Source organism: Vespa velutina, chromosome 11 (assembly GCF_912470025.1).
Source record: "Vespa velutina chromosome 11, iVesVel2.1, whole genome shotgun sequence".
Lineage (NCBI taxonomy): Eukaryota > Metazoa > Arthropoda > Insecta > Hymenoptera > Vespidae > Vespa > Vespa velutina.
The window spans coordinates 390742-412761 of record NC_062198.1 but is presented as its reverse complement, the minus strand read 5'-3'; the positions used below and the strand labels follow the sequence as shown (position 1 = coordinate 412761).

Below are 22020 nucleotides of genomic sequence, written 5' to 3'. Positions count from 1 at the left end.
ATATAATACGTGAAACCTAACTTTGATGATTCTCTTTCTTTCTCACTCTCTCTCTTTCTCTTTTTCTCTCTCTCTATCTCTATCTCTATCTCTATATCTCTCTATCTATTTCTCTCTTTCTCACTCTTCGTTCTCACTTCTTTGTACACTTCACCGCCACGTATGTACGAGGAAAAAAATAGCCACGTTCATGATGCGAAGCGAAAGAATTCGAACATATTAAATGCAACAATTCAGGCCTTCGAGGAATTACACATTGTCCGTATAAATTTAAAGATGAAATTTATATGAGCAGTCGGCACGCATGTCTCTTAGATCTTTCGTGCTAACCTGTCCGTCCTTAAGAAAGGAATCGAACGAAGATCTATGGCGATATGATGAGTCTTCCTCTCTTTCTTCCTTTTTCAGCTTATCTGTTTTTTTTGCATGTTTTTACAATCTATGACGAACGAAAACCGATTTCATGTAGAAGTTAATTTTTGTTGATTGTTTTGTGAAAAAGAATCCATCAAATTTTTTTATATTTTCCTGCATGCATATAAGAGAGAAACAAATTCTTTAAGAATTGATCAGTAATCTTTATCATTGCTCAATTGTTACAGATTAAGATTCTTTATGAACGAAAATTCTATTAATAACAAATCAAACATTTTTTCTTTAGAATAAAAACGCTTACCAAAGGTTTGATTCCTACATATTTTTTTAAGACGATTGAACGTGATAATCGGTGTTCTTATTAACATCTATTCGACGCTTAATTACTGAGAGTTCCTGTGTATATATGCACGTATGTGTATGTACGGTAATACGTATAGAGAGAAAGAGGGAAAGAGAGAGAGAGAGAGAGAGAGAGAGAGAGAGAGAGAGAGAGAGAGAGAGAGAGAGAGAGAGAGAGAGAGGTTTATTGTGGAGATATAGGCGTTCGAAACTCATTCGTTCAAATGTGCGTTCATTCCTCGTGATTTCATTTTTTCCCCTAGCATGACGTCACTTACCGATTAATCGATGATACACGATCCTCGCATTGCTTTCCGATCGGTCGATCGATAATTCCTATTTACACGGAAAGCGCGAAACCTTTATTTTATTTAAGTTAAAATGGAAGAAGAAAAAAGTAGGAAATCTGTTCATGAAGAGGTGCGAATGTATGACATATATACATACGTACGTTGTATCATCTCAAATCGTGAGTGTGCAAAGAATTAACAAAAATTCTATTTTCGTCTAGTTTTAAGTAACTTTTTTCGGCCTGTCGTTATGCTGGAGATTGTAATGGCGGCCATTTCCGATGACACGTATGTAGAAAGAGAAATAATTTATAAATTTGAGGTTAATTATTTTCAACTGAATGTAAAATGAAAATAAGTATGGTTTATTGCAATGAAGATATACACGCGATTCAGGTCATATGAAAGAGTCAAAATTTCGTCGGAACGTGTCTTCCTGGTCACGCGTCGTTGTTTGATCGCCCGTTAAAGTCTCTTGCACACGGTACTGCGCCACTGACCGCTCACTAGATATTTTCAAAGTCAATGACTGCGACTCTTCTATACGTTCCTTACTTCAAGTTCATAGTGAAACTGTAGCTCTCTGTGCTAATAATATATAATATATTATTATAATAACCTACATGTGTGCATTATCGTGTGCATGTGTATATGTATCAGTTACGGAAAGGTAGAATATAAACGTACTGCGATAAAAATGTGCGTGTCAGATATCGTACATAGAAATAAACTCTAATGACGAACGCTTTGTAAGATTTATATACGAAATACGTTAATTTATATTTATATTTGCATATCTGTTGTTTTTTATTTAAATATAATGAAATTCATTCGAAGGGACAGTTCAAGAGAAAGCATTACAGCCGGCGGCAGTAAAAGTTTATGGAAAAGCGCGAAATATGAACGTAACAACGAGACATACTTTGAATGTGTCACGGGGATATTTGAACTCGGTGTATAAACACAGATGCCGAATAACCCACTTATGATAAATCGAAAAATTGAATTAAGAAACGCATTTGACATTGAATCGATTCGAAGATTCGAGAAATAATCATGTTATCTCTTTCGAAATCATCAGCGATGCGTAATAAAACACCTTCGATCTCTATTATCATCTCTATTATCATTGTTATTTACGATGTGATTTATGTATGTCATTTTGAATGAAAATATTAAATAATCAGTTTATGCAAAGTCTAGAAAAAATAATTAATTAAATAATGTTTAATTTGTTTATCTATATAAATAAGATTGTTAGTTCAAATGATCTCATACGATACACGATTGAAATAAAGCTTCCAGGTTCGATATTGCCCCGTCTTTTTAGCGTTTAACACGAATGCATTCATTGTTGTGGAACCATTTGAACCTAAATTTGATATCTCATCGTTATATAATGATCTTTTAGAAATGAATGGAGTGTGATATTTCTTCTCATTTGATGAATACGATTCCATTGGTATTACATTTCCACGGTCCGATAAGTGTCATCTTGCTTATTCCGTACTTTAGAATTGTGAAATTTGTGACAATTCTCGGGAAAATCGATGACGTCCATCGATAAGAAAAAGATCGATTGGATCGAGAGGATTCTTAGTGGATCCTGTCGGATCCGTACGGCTTGGCAGCATAAACTACCTAACCTACTTTTACAAACAGGTTTATGCTGCTTCTACTGTAACGGTGATCGAGCAGACAACGTCGACGTATGCAAGAATGATTTTTCTTAACTTTAACCGTGCTTTACGTATATGCATATATCTTTAAACTAGCAATTAATAAAAATTTCTTAATAATTGAGTACATGTTTCATATGTTTGGTCGATTATCAATTTAATATTATCGATTTTAACAATTAAACATTTGATATTTAATTATTTTATGTGATTTTATCAATGGACACACATTTATTTTTTAAATAATTGATCTTACTCGATGTTCTAAAATTCGCGTACATCAATCTTATCTTCGCTGATTGTGAAAAAGAATAGATGCGACATATAGAAGTTCCTAGAACGAATAGAAGGACGATTGTGAAGCGTAGGCGAAGTATCCTTAGCATCATCCTTGAAATAAAATGCAGACGGTCGTTGTAGTTTATCGCATAACCTGTATTTATGCTTCCGATGTTCTTAGTCCGTGGTTTATGCGATGTTGTTATTGAATATATGAGTATTAAAAAAAAAAAAAAAAAAAAAAAACGATGAAAAGATGAAAACATTTTCTTGCTTTAGGTGGAGTGCCGACAACCACGACTTAAGAGATGGTCATCGTCACGCGGGTAAGATGTTCTTTTTTTTCTTTTTCTTTTATTATTTAACTTAATTATTTCTAATTATAAATCATCGGAATAAAATCATTATTATAAAGGATCGAATTTTTAAGGGATATTTAAGATTTTGTTTTGACATTTGTTATAGAAAATAATATCTATTACAGGTGTAGTTCAGCTCGATCGATTTTATCGATTCTGACTCGTGATTCGCCGCGAGAGCGTTTTCTCGCTGATGCGTTACTTTTTACCGCTTTCATCGTCTTTCTCCTTCAAGACGGTTAGTAGGGCTCTGTCACGAGTGAGAATGTCTTAAGATTTTATGATATTCCCGTGAATATCATTCTTTTTTTATTTCTCTATTTTTTTTTGTCTAGTTCAAAAGTCGATTCTTTTATGTCATCTTTGGCAATCGATTGATACATATATATACATTTATTTTAGATTTATTTTAAATCAAAAGTTATTTTCTGTCTCATCGATCAATAATAATAATATCATCATGTTACAGTATAAATCGTCTCGATTGATTAGTTTTATCAGTGATTATGTATGTCGTCTTCGTCCGCGATTATATCGGAGTAGAATTTCTATGGAATATAAGAAGGTCCTTACAATCGAATGAAAGGTTACATTCGTCGTGTCCTTTTTTATCTTTTACCCTTTTTCATCTCTAGAAGCATATATACTAATTATCTGTAAGATAAATGTGTACATATAAATTTATATATCTTATTATATATAATGTGTAATATCGATTTCTCGATAAATAAAACAGAAGAAATCAAATTAAAATATGATATTGCAAATACATTTTTTGTACATACTTATAATAATTTTTTGTAATTAATGATTTCGAAGTTTAAGAGGGGACAAAGGAATAGTTGAAGCACCACAAAATTTGAATCAATTCATTCGGCAGTTATTCAATACTTTAAAGTAGTGTTCAAAAAATCTTTTTTTGTCGCTAATAGAGAATTACATTTTCGATAGGAGCTTTAAAGTAAAGGACAAAATTTCTATCTATGCAGCCGTTTCGAATTCTTCTTTCTGGAAAATAAAAAACGTTGAGATGCGCGATCGGTTAATTAGGCATAGTTAACGGTCCTTTACTACCGCGCGAATGCCCTGTACAACACCTTGGTATTTCGCACGAACGATCTAGCTGTCGTATAACGGTACGAGAATCGTCTGCTGGACGTGCTTTTGATTCGTACCTTCGAATTTATATTTTACGGTTTTTCTCTATTTATTTTAAATAAATCACTGAAGATGTGTAAAAAGCAAGAATTAAAAACTGAGACAATTCTCTTTTTCGATCATTGGAGATTTTTAAGAGAAAAATGTCTTATTTATTGTATTGACTCTGACAGTTAACTTATGAATAATTTCCTTATTATTTTTGTTATTATTTCACTAAAATAAACAATTTTTCTATTTCGAAAATAAACAAATATCATCGAAAATGTAAGAAAAATGGTCTCTTCATAGTTTGTTCACAAATGTTCGTAAACTGATTTCTTTATAAATATAAACGAACATTAAACAGCAATAATAAAAATACAATTTAAAATGTTTATTAAATTCTCACGTTTTGCGAGTAAATTGAGCCATTATAGATAGCAAAGAAAATAAAATGAATGAAGGAACCAATCGAATTGGTTTTTATTATTTCAAATCGATGACCGGAAGAGCTCTTCCGATGAGGTGAACAACCAGAAAGCGTTTGGTATAGTCGATCATAGATCTATGGGAATGGTGTTACTATATTAAGACTTTGTTTAGAATGGTCATCCTGTGTATCTTATTACTAACTAAGCAATAAAATCCGCTGGTGCGATTATTATCGAAAATTTTATATTTTTATTCAAGTTAAACTGCTCTTAAATTATGTGAAATAGAGCAGTTTATTAAAATCAAATTAGAGCATTTACCTATCAGATAAAATTCATTATCGATGTTTCGTGGTTTTCTTTTTCTTTTACCAGCAGTGTACTTTCAGGATAATAATTAGTTTGAAATTACATTGGAATGTCTTGATAAGAGAAAAAGATATCAAAAACGAATCGAAGGTTTTGTAATTCATAACGCAAGATCGACGAGTAGCGATAAACACTTTATCGGATAACCTTGCACAAAACAATCCACTTTCTTTTAATAGGAAGGCAAGAACAATGATAATTCGCAATTCATAATTGTTCGAATTAAAAGCAGACATAGTTAGTTGCCGCGTTCAACGCAACGTAATTAGTTTTCCTCTTATAAGCACACTTGTCATTATCATTCCCCATATAGTAATGTCTTTACGAATAAGAAAATTAATTCTAGCTATCGTAGATTATACTTATGCTGTATGATAGAAAGATGGACACGGTCATGTACACGTATGCATTTAAAAATTAATAGGCGGATATTTATTTTTTATTTATTTATTTTTTTTTTTTTCATTGTATATTATATGTTCACCTTACATTTTAATAATTATTTTTTATTTTTAGGGGGATTATATATGGATCGAACCAATATCTGGAAGAGAATTTGACGTTGCGATCGGAGCACGTGTAATTTCGGCAGAAGGTAGACGAATCCAGGTTAAGGACGACGATAACAAGGTGAGATTAGAGTTTGATTCGATTTACATAAAAGATCGCTTATATTTCACGGCGTAAAGGGATATTTATTTTTGACAGGAACAATGGCTGACTCCGGAAAGACGAATAAAGGCCATGCACGCTACGTCTGTGCAAGGTGTCGAAGATATGATCAGTTTAGGAGACCTCCATGAAGCCGGCATTTTGAGAAATTTACTAATTCGTTATAATGAGAATCTCATTTATGTTAGTAATTGATATTATTTTATACCTTTCTTCATACTACGTCAATATATTCTGCGGGGATAATCTTTTAATTAATTTTTTATTACGGTTTTTGATGTATTCAATGAAAAGAAAAAAGAAAAAACAAAATTAATAAAAACTTGTTACAGACTTACACAGGCTCTATATTGGTCGCCGTTAATCCGTACCAGATACTGCCTATTTACACCGCGGAACAAATAAAGCTGTACAAGGATCGTAAAATTGGAGAACTTCCACCTCACATATTTGCTATCGGTGATAACAGTTATGCACACATGAACAGATATGGTCAAGATCAATGTATAGTAATTAGGTATAGGTCTTTACGTTTATTTATTCGTTTACTTATTATTTACTTTTTTTTGTATATTGATGCCATAAATAAAAAGTAAATAATTAATATCGAAAATAAGGATTGATTGAAAATTACGATGTTGGTATAGTGGCGAAAGCGGGGCGGGCAAGACCGAGAGTACGAAATTAATTTTACAATATTTAGCGGCGATCAGTGGTAAGCACTCTTGGATAGAGCAACAAATTTTAGAAGCAAATCCAATATTAGAAGGTATTGTCAAATAAATATATACAGAGGTAAATTAAATAAATAGTACGTATTTCACCAATATTTTATTTTCATTTTAGCTTTCGGTAATGCTAAAACTGTGAGAAACGATAACTCCTCTCGTTTTGGTAAATACATAGACATCCATTTTAATGAGCATGGTATAATAGAAGGTGCTAAAATTGAACAATACCTTCTGGAAAAATCTCGCATCGTGTCTCAAAGCTTAGACGAAAGGAATTATCATGTTTTTTATTGTATGTTGGCTGGATTATCGAAGGAAGAAAAACAAAAGTTAGAACTTGATGATGCCTCATCGTACAGGTATCTAACGGGAGTAAGTAAGAAAATATTCTCTTTCTCTTTCTTTTTTTTGTGGAAATGTGATTCTAAGTATTATAACTTCACGAAAAAAATCATACGATTATAAATGTAAATTAATTAAATAATATTCTGTTTTTAATATTTAGGGAGGCAGTATAACGTGCGAGGGTAGAGATGATGCTGCTGAATTTGCTGATATAAGATCAGCCATGAAAGTATTGTTGTTTACTGATTCAGAAATATGGGAGGTTTTAAAGCTCCTCGCAGCTTTGTTACATATGGGAAATATAAAATACAGAGCTACCGTCGTAGGTATGAATTTAGTATTTAACAAAATCTTAAAGTATTATTTTTTCCTCATTGTTTTGCTAGAATAGTTTTATTTCCTTATTTGTAAATAACTTATAGATAATTTGGACGCAACAGAAATACCAGAACAGACAAACGTTCAGAGAGTAGCTCATTTGTTGGGTGTTCCAGTACAATCTTTGATAGATGCTCTTACACGAAAAACGATATTTGCTCACGGCGAGACTGTAGTAAGTATTACAGTAGCCGTGAACTTTCAATTATGAATGTTAATTAATATTTTTATATCATTAATTGTATGTAATTTGCGATCAGGTTTCCACGTTATCAAGGGAACAATCAGTTGATATAAGAGATGCTTTTGTTAAAGGAATATATGGTCGATTGTTTATACATATCGTTAAAAAAATTAACGAAGCTATCTATAGACCGAAGAATACTTCACGTAGTGCCATCGGTGTGCTTGACATATTTGGTTTTGAAAATTTTAATCACAATAGCTTTGAGCAATTTTGCATTAATTATGCGAATGAAAATCTACAGCAATTCTTTGTACAACATATCTTTAAGTTGGAACAGGAGGAATATAATCACGAAGGTATTAATTGGCAACATATAGAATTCGTCGACAATCAAGATGCTCTAGATTTAATAGCTATTAAGCAACTAAATATAATGGCACTTATTGATGAAGAATCAAAGTTTCCAAAAGTATGTACTTCTCTATATATCGTTATATGTTTGTAACTTAATGCTATAATATTATTATACATGATTTCAGGGTACAGATCAAACGATGTTAGCAAAGATTCATAAGACTCATGGAACGCACAGAAATTACTTAAAACCAAAATCGGATATCAATACCTCATTTGGATTGAATCATTTCGCAGGTGTCGTTTTCTATGACACTAGAAGTTTTCTCGAAAAGAATAGAGATACATTTAGCGCTGATTTATTACAACTCATTCATATATCTTCAAATAAGTTTTTGCAAACGTGTTTCATCGAGGACATTGGCATGGGTTCCGAAACCAGAAAAAGAGCGCCGACTTTGTCAACTCAATTCAAAAAATCATTAGATTCACTTATGAAGACGTTATGCAGCTGTCAGCCTTTCTTTATAAGATGTATTAAACCTAACGAATATAAAAAACCTATGGTAAGTCTCAATACAAAATATTATAAATATTATAAAAATAATATAGAATATTAATGTACTATAACATTGAAAAGATATTTTTATCATTTGACATTATTTTAGATGTTTGATAGAGGATTATGTTGTCGACAATTAAGATACTCTGGAATGATGGAAACAATTAGAATACGCAGAGCAGGATATCCAATTAGGCATTCCTTTCATGAGTTCGTTGAAAGATATAGATTCCTTATACCTGGTGTACCTCCTGCGCATAAAGTATGTTACCAAAAATATTTTCATTAACAATGAATTTCATTTACAATATGCTTTTCCAAATTAATATATTTTATTGAGTAAACGTTCTTATGGTAGGTCGATTGTCGAGCTGCTACTTCAAAAATTTGCCATGTAGTTCTAGGAAGATCAGATTATCAATTAGGACACACTAAAGTATTCTTGAAGGATGCACACGATTTATTTTTGGAGCAAGAACGCGATCGTGTTTTGACGCGAAAAATTTTGATATTACAACGCAATATACGTGGATGGGTTTACAGAAGAAGATTTATGCGTATGCGAGCGGCAGCAATGATAATACAGAAGTATTGGAGAGGCTACGCTCAACGACAGCGTTACAAACGTATGAAGAGTGGCTATATGAGATTACAAGCTCTCATAAGATCACGAGTGCTGTCTCATAGATTTAGACACTTGCGAGGACATATAGTAGCTCTTCAGGCACGAGCTAGAGGTCATTTGGTACGCAAAATGTATCGAAAAAAATTATGGGCCATTGTTAAAATTCAAGCTCATGTGAGAAGATTGATAGCAGAAAGAAGATATAAGAAAATTAAATATGAATACAGATTACATATTGAAGCATTAAGGTTACGGAAGAAAGAGGAACGTGAACTAAAAGATCAAGGAAATAAAAGAGCTAAAGAAATTGCTGAACAAAATTATAGGGTGCGCATTAAAGCATAAGTTTAATTAGAATATTAGTTGCACAATTTTTTAATGTGTAAATAATCTTGTAGGAACGAATGCAAGAATTGGAAAGAAAAGAAATAGAAATGGAGCTTGAAGATAGACGTAGGATGGAAATCAAGAAAAATTTGATTAATGATGCAGCTAAGAAGCAAGATGAGCCAGTTGATGATAGCAAATTAGTCGAAGCGATGTTTGATTTCTTACCTGATTCTAGTAGCGAAGCACCGACACCAGCCAGGGAAACATCTGTTTTTAATGTTAGTTATTCATTTAATATTTTATCATTATTAAATTATGTTATGTATACAAAAATGCATATATTACTTGGATTTTCAGGATCTTCCAGCTCCTAAAGCTGATCAGCAAGAAATTATTAGTCCGGTTCAAACTGCTTCAGAAGATGAGGAAGACTTATCCGAATTTAAATTTCAAAAATTTGCAGCTACTTACTTTCAGGGTAATATTACACATCAGTACTCTAGGAAACCATTGAAACATCCGTTATTATCTCTACATACACAAGGAGACCAACTGGTTAGTAAGTCAGTATTTAAAAAATTATTTTTAAAATATTTAGTTCATGATAAATATAAATTTTTATCGATCTTAATATATACCTCATCTTAGATATAATGCTATCTTTTATAGGCTGCTCAAGCTTTATGGATTACTATACTTCGTTTTACTGGTGATCTTCCGGAACCACGTTTTCATACAATGGACAGAGACACAACATCTGTTATGTCTAAAGTAACCGCTACTCTTGGACGTAATTTCATTAGAAGTAAAGAATTCCAGGAAGCACAAATGATGGGCATGGATCCAGTATGTATTGATTACGCATTTCATTTTAGATGTCTATTTTGTTCAAAAGCTAAAGAACATTATTCTTTGATAGGAATCCTTCTTAAAGCAGAAACCACGATCTATCAGGCACAAATTAGTATCATTGACCTTAAAAAGGAAGAATAAATTAGGAGAGGATGTTAGAAGGAGACTACAAGAAGACGAATATACAGCAGATAGCTATCAATCTTGGTTGGAAGCAAGACCAACTTCAAATCTAGAGAAATTACATTTTATTATTGGTCATGGAATACTCAGAGCAGAATTAAGAGATGAAATTTATTGTCAGATTTGCAAACAATTAACCAATAATCTTTCAAAATCATCGCACGCTCGTGGCTGGATTTTACTGTCCCTCTGTGTTGGTTGTTTTGCTCCATCTGAAAAATTTGTAAACTATCTTCGTGCATTTATAAGAGAAGGGCCACCAGGCTATGCTCCGTACTGTGAAGATCGCCTCAAAAGAACATTCAATAATGGTACTCGGAATCAGCCTCCAAGTTGGTTAGAACTTCAGGCAACAAAATCCAAAAAACCAATTATGCTTCCTATTACATTCATGGATGGAAATACCAAAACTCTTCTTGCCGACTCAGCAACTACTGCTAGGGAATTGTGCAATCAATTATCAGATAAAATTTCATTAAGGGATCAATTTGGATTCTCTCTTTATATCGCATTATTCGATAAAGTTTCATCATTGGGTAGTGGTGGTGATCATGTTATGGATGCTATTTCTCAGTGCGAACAATATGCTAAGGAACAGGGTGCACAGGAACGAAATGCGCCATGGAGATTGTTTTTCCGGAAAGAAATCTTTGCACCATGGCATGAACCAACAGAAGATCAAGTAGCAACAAATCTGATATATCAGCAAGTAGTTAGAGGTGTGAAATTCGGAGAATATCGCTGTGACAAGGAAGAAGATTTGGCAATGATTGCAGCTCAACAATACTATATAGAGTATCATACAGATATGAATATAGACAGATTATATACCTTACTACCTAATTATATACCAGATTATTGTTTAGCTGGTGTCGATAAGGCCATTGATAGATGGGGACATCTTGTTCTACAAGCATATAAAAAGGTAAAATATAAGTATTAAATTAAAATTATCATGTTGGTTAAGAATTACAATTCTTTTAATATTTGCAGAGTTACTATTTAAAAGAAAAGGTACCTGTTTTACGTGTTAAAGAGGATATAGTAGGCTATGCAAAATTTAAGTGGCCTTTACTTTTTTCTCGCTTCTATGAAGCTTATAGAAATTCTGGTCCAAATTTGCCTAAGAATGACGTTATTATAGCTGTCAACTGGACTGGAGTTTACGTTGTTGATGATCAGGAACAAGTGCTTTTGGAATTGTCCTTCCCTGAAATTACCACCGTGTCTAGTCAAAAGTATGTATGATGCTGTCTTTAATAATTTTTTTAGAATAACAGAAACTATTTACTAAACTGTTTTTAGAACGAACAAGATGTTTACACAGACATTCAGTTTGTCGACGGTGCGAGGAGAAGAGTTTACATTCCAGAGCCCTAACGCAGAAGATATTCGTGATTTGGTTGTATACTTTTTAGAAGGTTTGAAAAAACGTAGTAAACATGTTATAGCAGTACAAGATTACAAAGCACCTGGCGAAGGATCGTCTTTCTTAAATTTCCAAAAAGGAGATCTTATTATCTTGGAAGACGATAATACTGGCGAAAGTGTTCTTAGCTCTGCTTGGTGTGTTGGAACTTGTGAAAGGACTGGTGAGAAAGGTGATTTTCCTGTAGAGACAGTTTATGTTCTACCATCTCTTACAAAGCCCCCAAATGATATATTGGTAAATATCATTAATTTGTCTGTATATATGTATATATATATATAACAGAGATATTATTTATGCAATGCTTTAAATATTAAAATATTTCATCTTACATAGGCATTATTCAGCGTGGAAAGTACTGAAAATGGCCGTAGGTTATATCCTCAACAAATAAATGGAGTTGAATCTCGAGATAAACCTCATACTCTTATGGAATATGCCATTGATCATTTTCGGTAGATATATTTTGCTGCAAAAATGAATATCAGATTCAAAATAAAAATATTATCATTCTAAATCTAAATATCATCCATTTGTTTTAGAACTCCGCCAAAAAGGACAATGTCGAAAGCTTTAACTCTAACAACAGCGAGAAGAGGTCATACAGATGAATTATGGCATCACTCGAGAGAACCGATAAAGCAACCACTTTTGAAAAAATTAATATCTAAGGAAGAACTTGCGGAAGAAGCATGTTTTGCCTTCAATGCTGTTTTGAAATATATGGGTGATTTACCAACGAAAAGATCTCGAATTGGCAACGAATACACCGATGTTATTTTTGACGGTCCTTTAAAGAATGAAATTTTAAGAGACGAGATTTATTGTCAAATAATGAAGCAATTAACGGATAACTGTAATAGATTGAGCGAAGAACGAGGATGGGAGTTAATGTGGCTTGCTACTGGACTTTTTACTTGTAGTCAAAGTCTTCTTAAAGTATGATTTTAATGTGATCTTATATTTGTATAAATATTAATTTTTTTTTTTAATTCTTTGCATTTCATTCATATCTATGTATTATTAATTAAAGGAATTAACATTATTTTTACGCACGAGGCGACATCCCATATCTCAAGATTCGTTACAAAGGCTTCAAAAGACTTTACGTAACGGGCAACGAAAATATGCTCCACATCAAGTAGAAGTAGAAGCTATTCAACATAAAACAACACAAATATTTCATAAAGTCTACTTCCCAGATGATACTGATGAAGTAAGGATATTTAATATATACATATATAGTTACTATGATATTTGTAAAATAATATTTTCTCTTATATATAGGCGTTTGAGGTTGACTCATCTACAAGAGCAAAGGATTTTTGTCAGAATATTGCACAAAGGCTTAATTTACGTTCGGCAGAAGGTTTTAGTTTATTTGTAAAAATTGCAGATAAGGTCATTTCAGTACCGGAAGGTGATTTCTTTTTTGATTTTGTGCGACATCTAACAGATTGGATTAAAAAAGCTAGACCATCACGGGATGGTAGGTAGCAGATTGTTTCTGATTAAAATAGTTATTAAATTGAATTTATAGTTATATATATGTGTATATAGTTATATATATGTGTGTATATATATATATATATATATATATATATATATATATATATATATATAAATAAATAAATAAATAAATAAATATATATATATATATATATATATATATATATATATATATATATTGTAGGTATTTCTCCTCAGTTTACGTATCAAGTATTTTTTATGAAAAAGTTATGGACAAATACAGTTCCTGGAAAAGACAGAAATGCGGATCTTATATTTCATTTTCATCAAGAACTTCCAAAGTTACTGAGAGGTACATCTTAAAATTACCGATTTTATAAGTATTATGGATTGTTCTACCTCTAGAACTTTTACATTTAAAAATTTTTAGGGTACCATAAGTGTACTAAAGAAGAAGCTTCAAGATTAGCAGCATTGGTATATAGAGTACGTTTTGGAGAAAGTAAGCAAGAACTTCAAGCGATTCCGTAAGTTTTTATGAAACTGATACGTACAAATTGTTCATATTATTAAAAGTATTTTGTACGAACGAATAATTGTTGTTAGAAAATATAAATGTTATTACTTATTTTAAATAGCCAAATGTTGAGAGAACTTATACCAAGCGATTTAGTAAAGATACAAAATTCGAATGACTGGAAAAGATCTATAATAGCTGCGTATAATCAAGATGCTGGTAAGTCCTAACGACTTTTGCAATAACATCAACGTATAATTTGCTTCTTTGAATATTTCTTTATTATTATTAAATATGATTATTTTTTACATAGGAATGAGCCCAGAGGATGCAAAGATAACATTTTTGAAAATAGTTTATCGATGGCCAACATTTGGATCTGCATTTTTTGAAGTTAAGCAAAGTACAGAACCAAATTATCCAGAATTACTTTTAATTGCAATTAATAAACATGGAGTAAGCGTTATACATCCTCAAACAAAGGTGATTTAACATAGATTTTTCATATTACAAATCTAATATAATATACATAAACATAATTTGGTTCTAATTACCATCATAATTTTTTGTAGGATATATTAATAACACATCCTTTTACTAGAATCTCAAATTGGTCATCTGGTAATACCTATTTTCATATGACAATAGGGAACTTAGTACGAGGTTCTAAACTTTTATGTGAAACTTCACTTGGTTATAAAATGGATGATCTGTTAACGTCATATATTTCATTAATGCTCACAAATATGAATAAGCAACGTACAATACGAATAAAATAGATTTATGGCTACGTGTTCTCCAAAGCGAATTAAAAAATAATCCGTACATTTTTCTATTTTTTAAATATAAGTAATAGAAGATAATGTTAGAGAGATTAAATAAGAAAAATAGGTACTTTTCATAAGAAATTCAAAATGTAAAGCAAAATGTATGTAAATTTAGCGCAAATTTAATTTGACCATTTCAAAATATTGTTGTTTATGATTGTTTATACTATATAATAGCGTTAAAATGATATTTTTTTATAATGAAAAAACACATCCCATTATCGTTCCACATATATTTTTATTTTATCACATTTTTTAAAAATTAATATTGAATTTTATACTTGTGATTTAATTACAGTATTAATTTTTTCAAGGTCATAGAGATATTGTTTAAATACTAGCGAATAACTTTTAGTTAATTCGTCATATCAGGCACTTCACATTCATGTGGCATTATAAATAGATATAACAGCCAAATTTATTGTTTTCATACTTACCATTCGATTTACAATTAGCGGCACAGTTGTTACACAGATAATACAAAGGAAATAGAAGTTCGTGTGTATACAAAATAATTAACTAAAAGCTTTGTATATGATTTATTTACAAATAAGATTTTCATATAATTTTGTAAAATATTACTTTGCTCTATATTATATATAATCAAAGAATTTTGTGCTGAAGCATATATTACTCGGTTTCGATATAACTGATATCTTTCTTATTATTTAAATAGTACATAAAACCGTAGAAAACGACAATAAGTTAATAAATATTATTGTACGTAAGTTATGGATATGAAGATATTGCGAAATGATTTTTAAAAGTGTTTATTTATCAATATTGATTCGTAAGTTATAATAAAACAAAAAAAGAAAATAGTATGAGAGAATCTAAACTTGTATCCGTCCGATGATATTCAAGAATATAATTACTATTAATCCACATTTATATATTGTGAATAATAAAGACAATCGTATTCTTCAATTATGCGATACAAGTGTTAATCGTGAGTAAGTTCCCATGGAACACATACATGTTTCCCCTTCACAATAGATCTTTTCAGGAAGACATTCTTAAGATGATGTTATCTCATTTCCTCCTTGAGACGACTACGTTCAAATATACTTTAAAAAAAAGAAATAAAGACAACTCTGCAAACCTAATGAACCAGATTTATTTAAACTAGATCTTAAATTAAAATGTTAACTTTATCAGGTTTATGTAATTTTCTTAAGTACAAGGTTTTGAATTTTCATTTGTATGTAGCAATTAAACAATCTTATGAATTCGATTAAATTTGAAAAGATTTTCTAAGATCATACATAAGTTTTCGTTTTGTAGATAGTTCATGTATGAAAGATAAAACGCTATAATACATTTACAAATATGAAGATAAATTAGTGCTTTCATCAATAATCCCAATAATTGTTAGTAATTACAGATATTATAAATACCTAATTTTACACCAAATTACATTTTATATGACTTATTTATTAAAATGCACTAAACATTTTTGTAATCATTGCAATCATACAAATTCCGATTATGTACAGATAATTCTATTTTGAGATTAATCAAATTTTGTTTTATGCATATATTATTTATTTGACTATTGTTTTTATTTACAAATTTATTCTTATTTTAAAATTACTTGTATGATCTAAAGAATAGTAGAAAAACATTGCATTTATTTTCGTCATAGTATTTAGGATTAGGAAACATTTGGAGCATAAAGTAAAAATTATATAATGTAAATTATGTCAATTTATTCTAAAACACATAGTGACATAAAAACTCATACGTATAGATCTTTATAAGTAATCAAGCTTTTAAATCTCATGCTTGCTCTTTTTTAGAAAAAATATTATTGAAGTTAAATATATATTTGAGAAATTCCTAATTATAATCAATGGTAGTGGTGATTATGTTTTTTGTTGATTATACAAGCCATGTTCCTGTAAAAAGTTATTTTTTTGCCTGCAGTATATAATAAAGAACATATGAAAATACTGTATATATTGCAGAAAATCAGTAAAATTAGTAAGTGCAAGAAATATGTTACCAAAATTGAAACAAAATCGATTTGTGTGTGTGTGTGTGTGTATGTTGTATGTATGTATGTATATATGTATGTACGTATATATATATTTACATGTATGTTCAACATAAATTTGGAGTCACGTTCAATTCATACAAACATTTAGATTCAAGCAATATAAATTTTTACAATATATATACTAATTAAAAGCGTATAATCATTAAAATAAATCAATATGTCAAATAACAAAATTGTTTAGGTGTCATTTTAATACAGAAAAAGAATATATAATTTCTATTGACAAGATAATATCTAATCTTGAATTAATATCGATTTACACACAAACCCATGTACATTCGTTCAAGCTTCAATAATTAATGGACGTTTTAATAAATAATAAGATTTCTTTGTGATTTCGTTCTTGTATGAATCTATAAATGTGCAAAATATTTATTTATGCTCATTTCTAGACACATTGCACATTGCATTATATCTTATCCTGCAGGTAAAATATTTATGTGTAACTATATTCTTTCAATAACAGTAGTTATAAAGATTTTTTAAAAGTGACTGTATCACTGTTAAATGCACAACCATTCCTTCCCTATTGATATGCAATTATAGAAGTTACATTGCATACCTTTATAAATATGCATTTTAAAATTGTTGTTCTCATATATGTTATACAATTATGTTGTTATATTTGAGTAATATATCTATGAGCATCATTCACTTAAAACCCGTTAACCTGTCTTTTTATTGTATAATTCACTAAATATTCACATCTTTATCATGTAAATTCTTATATCTAAGATTGCTATAAATTATTATCTCTGTAAATTTTTATCAACAACTTATAGTCCATATATTAATATGTAAATAATGCACGGTATTGTACATATTTTGCGCACCTTTTACAAGATGAGCTAAATGTTACGTTTTTATACTGTCTAAATTTCGTGCAGCGCTATTGACTTCCACCGATAACATCTTCATGATGTAGATACTACCACTAGTACCCTCAATATTGTCAACAGATGCAAATGGAACATCATTTGTATCACTATGTTTTAGACTTTGGTTCATATTATAATTATCTAGAGAACATCAGAGGCCTGATTGCGGGGGTTGATGTGTATTCCATGGTACATCAGCTATTGCTGACGACATACTAGCTTGATTGTGCATGGCACGTGGAGCTCTCATTATTTCATCTGCAGGTGGACAATGTGGGCGTGGACCAGGTTCAGGAGTATAAGTAAATGTTAAACCAGTTGCATAAATAATTCCATCATTTCGCACTAAAGAAACTGGAACTTGTGTTGGCTGCCGTACCCACAACCATTCTCCTCTAAAGAGTGATATATCAGGTACAACACATAACATACTTTCTTGACATCTATACATTGTCTCTGCCTCAACATCTCCAAACCATACTTGAAGATTAGGAGTAAAATTGTCACCAGTTAATTCGAGCATGGCAACATCTCCACCACCATTTAAGTGAAGACTATGGACAAGTGGTACAGGTGTTACAGGCGATCTTACTGGTCCCATGCCTTCGAAAAACTGATATTCTGCTTTATCTGTACTAATTATCGTCCAGCAAGCACCATCATTTATCATTTCTTTATTTGCTTCTTTAGGACATGGCGTTGCTTGGAATTGTATAATACGTTCTTGAGAAAGACAAAGATACATGTGATCCGTATCTTTCATATAGAAGGCGCATTTATGAAGCTGTGATACCGGATCATCTGCTTCAAGACTGGCCATTTGCTTATCAACCTTGCGGATTACTAACCGTGGTAATGCCATTCCCGTGACTGAACATACTAACTTCACTGTACTACCATAATGAACATATCCGTCGCGCACTTGAAATTCTTCAGACTCACTTTCATTATCATCTAATAAGTGAATGGTAAATGCACCCCACTGTGTGGAACTTGCATGAAAGTTACCATTTTCTACATGGAGATAACGTGTGCTTACAGTCTGTGATCTTAAGCGATTAAAAAGTGCTACTCTTGTACCACTTGCAATACATAAATCTGCGTTTTTTAAAGATTGTTTTTTCTTGGAAGGTTTGGAAATTACTTTTATTCTTTTACTGTGAAATACACCAATATCATGTCCACTTCCATAAAACATTTTTACAGAGAGCATAAAATGTTTTCTTTTGTCAGAATCTGAAATATATAATGTTTTTGCTGCACAATATTGTTTTCCATTATTGAGATCAAGTTGTTGCATATCTTGATCAGAATTGCCAATTCCAATGAAAGCACAAAGTTGAGCTGATTGTTCACTTTCACCTTCACGAAGCATCTGTTCTTGTCGCATTCTCCAACCATCACCAAATAAATAAATGCACGGTGGAGGACAGAAAAATCGCTTTTCATTACCATATGATTTTTGTGCTACCTTAGCATGCAGAATTACAATCACCATGTCACTTCGATCACGTAGGTAACGTTCCATTGCTTCACGAGTAAGTCTCTGGTCTTGATGATCAGATCTATACATGCCTGAGCCATAGCGAGGATATACCGACATGACTGAAGTCGGTGATGGAGGAGACTGCATGCCATGAGCCATTGTGGGCAATCCAAATTGGTGTGGCATATTTAAATTTTAATTCTACCTTCAAGATTATGCAATATTTTGCCGTTGTGGCTAATTATATCCTTATTTCCTTTGCATATTTTATTCTTCCAAGATCTTATCTGTGAACAACAAAAACTTCACTAATTATAAAATTTGTTAATCTAAAGATTTTATAAGAGATGCTATATTTTGTAAAATTATAGATTGATATATACATTTTTTTAAATAGACTTGATTTAGAATCCAATAATCAATGTAATTCACTATAATACTTAAAATGCAGGCACTATATAGTTCTTCTTTTTAATATATTAAGATAGATTCATATTATTTAACATAATAAATGACAAAATGAAGAAGGCTGCAACTTTCATAAGTATATTGCAATAAATGTTTACGATTATGTATAATAATATAATGCAAAATTTTAAGTGAAGCAAAATATATTTTTGTACTATCAAAATGAATACCATAAATCTTAATAAATTATTTAAATATTTTTATAAGCTTACATAAAAATCTTATTATGATAAAATAACAAGTAAAATTATAATAACACGACATTATCTTTATAATAGGATATAGAATTGCGTGATTATATCCTTGTAATGAAATTCAAGATTGTATGTTCTTTTAAAGCTTTAGCGTGAGAAATATTGTTGTTTTCTTATAGCACGAGCCGTAATTAACCTACAATATTTTTTTTGCAAACTAGCAGCTGAGAACTGTCTGCCTTAATACAGGAAGAAGTAAACGTACACATGCCATGGGAACCGAGCTGAGCTCATTTTTCTTTTATGAATTAATGTCTTTCTGGTCATCATACTTGTGCTATTATATTTCATATTTATATCCATTAAATATATTTTAATTAGCGATATTTGTAAATTACTAAAAGAAATAAAAAAATTAATAGATACATATTGTTATATTAAAATTTATTCATAATTTCTGTATCATAAATAAAAATTTGTTTTCCTTTCTATAAAAACAAATCTAATACATTATGATATTTTATTAATCTCAATGTATATATAAGTGAAGGCAATGTATATCTACGGATGGCATTACTTGCAAAAACTCTTACTGACTTTTATATGATATCTTCGAGTTTTCTGTTGCATAATTTATATAGTAAAACGAATTATGTATGTAGTATAAATTGAAACGAATAAAGTATTTAATGAGATGTACATATATTAAAAAATTGCATTTTACAATGCAATCATTTTCGTGTCTTAAAACAGAAATTACAAAGCATAATTAATTCTATCATAAATATATTGAATAGAGATTTAAAAATTAAAACGTATGATGTATCTTTCATATTGAGAAAATTTTCTATTCTTGTTACTATATCAATTTTCGAAAGAAAATCATTCAATTAAATTCGCAATTCATCGAAATATTACGAACACAGATAATTAACACAGTAACAGAAAGTAGAAAACCGCGTAAAAATTTAACATCATTGATTCTCGTCAAATTTTTAAATATAAGCGCGTTATAAAAACAAATACTGATGAGCGGCTCTGTATCAAAGTAAAACTTGAATAGTAACAAATGAAAATCTTTGCGCATGATATTCTTTTAAATAGGAAATGTTCTACTCATTCTGTATTTATCTACAACTTACATGGATTTTAAATTGTTATGTGTGAAAATATCATATTTGTTTATTTACCTCCTTTTCGCTTTGCGAGGTTACAGGTACACACCGCTCATATACGACTGAGGTTACGTTCCTAGGACTCACCTCATTTTGATCAGTAACCCGAATCTAAATCCATATTCATGGGCATTTTTCAAGGTCTTGATCATTTGTAAATTTCCTTTAATTCACCGATCATTCACCATTCACCGAATCCTTACGCATCCTTTTTGCCCACTCTCTCTCTTGCTAATCCATTCAAAAAACACCTGTTCACTTTCCGAATTTTCCGAACAGTCCTACCAACCAAAGTAAACGAAATACACATTGGTAGGGCGCGCGCGACTCTTTAAATGTCTTTTCAAAGTATGATGTTATCACCTGATACAATGTTTTTTCTGGTTTGTAGGGAAAATATATATAAAGAAAAAATCAAAAGTAAAAAAAATATATATATATAATCCGCAAATGTACGGATAATATTTCTACGCGTGTAAAACTACATGAAAAATATGTATTCCTTGTTTTTTTGACAAACTCAAAATCTTTGGTGAGAAAATGAAAAAGCGCGTATAGCTATTTGGAACGCGTGAAACACTCACTTCTGCCGACACTCGTCGAGTAACTAAGTTCGGCGCGACAACGTAGAGTTATTACCGCCGCGTAAGTGGCTGCAGCAGGGCCGTATTCCAAACTGACAACAGTAGGTGCTTTGAAAAGAGGCGCTTGTTTTCATCAAAAATTGCACTTTCAAATATCTGAATGTCGTGAATTCAATCATAATTCATTATGATATAAAATATCACATATTGATTTTATTTTAGGCAAAAATTTAAGAAGTATCGTTTTCTTTCCGCGCTTTAAATCATACTGATTTTAAGACCGAAAGAATACTTTTCATCATAAAATTCAATTTTTTTTATGTTTTTAAATTTATAAATTGAAACGCTCATTTTCATACAAACTAGAATTTTCTTCCAAACGAATTTTTAGCAGTTAAAAAAATATCGCAATAATTCAGAACAACGGAGTTACACCACTGGGCCGTAGTT

The 22020-nt window shown here is 30.9% G+C and overlaps 2 protein-coding genes and 1 long non-coding RNA gene across 15 annotated transcripts in view; 1 reads left to right on the top strand and 2 right to left on the bottom strand.

The window, feature by feature from the left end:
- Nucleotides 1–1778, bottom strand: part of LOC124953174 — a 4334-nt gene extending 2556 nt beyond the window's left edge. The window contains exons 1-2 of the long non-coding RNA XR_007102138.1: nucleotides 1169–1778; nucleotides 996–1053 (exon numbers count right to left, since the gene is read on the bottom strand). This is a non-coding gene — a long non-coding RNA (uncharacterized LOC124953174). The remainder of the gene's footprint in view (nucleotides 1–995; nucleotides 1054–1168) is intronic.
- LOC124953170 (myosin-VIIa) overlaps nucleotides 1–15654 on the top strand; it is a 16255-nt gene extending 601 nt beyond the window's left edge. The window contains exons 1-29 of one of the 8 annotated variants that reach the window (XM_047504144.1): nucleotides 1351–1756; nucleotides 1845–2716; nucleotides 3245–3291; nucleotides 5781–5894; nucleotides 5973–6119; nucleotides 6269–6453; nucleotides 6584–6705; nucleotides 6783–7039; nucleotides 7173–7338; nucleotides 7435–7565; nucleotides 7651–8046; nucleotides 8117–8497; nucleotides 8600–8755; nucleotides 8852–9445; nucleotides 9517–9726; nucleotides 9806–10003; nucleotides 10118–10294; nucleotides 10368–11408; nucleotides 11477–11721; nucleotides 11789–12149; nucleotides 12249–12367; nucleotides 12455–12851; nucleotides 12946–13128; nucleotides 13200–13401; nucleotides 13606–13734; nucleotides 13813–13909; nucleotides 14021–14118; nucleotides 14213–14382; nucleotides 14472–15654. In XM_047504144.1, the coding sequence (XP_047360100.1) occupies nucleotides 3274–3291; nucleotides 5781–5894; nucleotides 5973–6119; nucleotides 6269–6453; nucleotides 6584–6705; nucleotides 6783–7039; nucleotides 7173–7338; nucleotides 7435–7565; nucleotides 7651–8046; nucleotides 8117–8497; nucleotides 8600–8755; nucleotides 8852–9445; nucleotides 9517–9726; nucleotides 9806–10003; nucleotides 10118–10294; nucleotides 10368–11408; nucleotides 11477–11721; nucleotides 11789–12149; nucleotides 12249–12367; nucleotides 12455–12851; nucleotides 12946–13128; nucleotides 13200–13401; nucleotides 13606–13734; nucleotides 13813–13909; nucleotides 14021–14118; nucleotides 14213–14382; nucleotides 14472–14678 (6501 nt within the window). In that variant the 5' untranslated portion in view covers nucleotides 1351–1756; nucleotides 1845–2716; nucleotides 3245–3273 and the 3' untranslated portion in view covers nucleotides 14679–15654. Of the gene's footprint in view, nucleotides 1–914; nucleotides 1296–1350; nucleotides 1757–1844; nucleotides 2717–3244; nucleotides 3292–5523; nucleotides 5667–5780; nucleotides 5895–5972; nucleotides 6120–6268; nucleotides 6454–6583; nucleotides 6706–6782; nucleotides 7040–7172; nucleotides 7339–7434; nucleotides 7566–7650; nucleotides 8047–8116; nucleotides 8498–8599; nucleotides 8756–8851; nucleotides 9446–9516; nucleotides 9727–9805; nucleotides 10004–10117; nucleotides 10295–10367; nucleotides 11409–11476; nucleotides 11722–11788; nucleotides 12150–12248; nucleotides 12368–12454; nucleotides 12852–12945; nucleotides 13129–13199; nucleotides 13402–13605; nucleotides 13735–13812; nucleotides 13910–14020; nucleotides 14119–14212; nucleotides 14383–14471 lie in introns of those variants that run through there. The other 7 variants (XM_047504143.1, XM_047504145.1, XM_047504146.1 and 4 more) reach the window with 7 other exon arrangements.
- On the bottom strand, nucleotides 15569–22020 carry LOC124953172 (suppressor of hairless protein). Of its 6 annotated transcripts, none has more exons than XM_047504154.1 (3): nucleotides 21002–22020; nucleotides 20077–20208; nucleotides 15569–19436 (listed from the first exon to the last, which is right to left on the bottom strand). In XM_047504154.1, exon 3 carries the CDS (start codon nucleotides 19333–19335, stop codon nucleotides 17815–17817), a length of 1521 nt encoding a protein of 506 aa, XP_047360110.1. In that variant the 5' UTR covers nucleotides 19336–19436; nucleotides 20077–20208; nucleotides 21002–22020; the 3' UTR covers nucleotides 15569–17814. The 6 variants fall into 6 exon arrangements, with proteins under 6 accessions (XP_047360110.1, XP_047360112.1, XP_047360109.1 ...); XM_047504156.1 differs by having other exon boundaries at nucleotides 21074–22020; XM_047504153.1 differs by lacking the exon at nucleotides 20077–20208 and having other exon boundaries at nucleotides 15569–19452.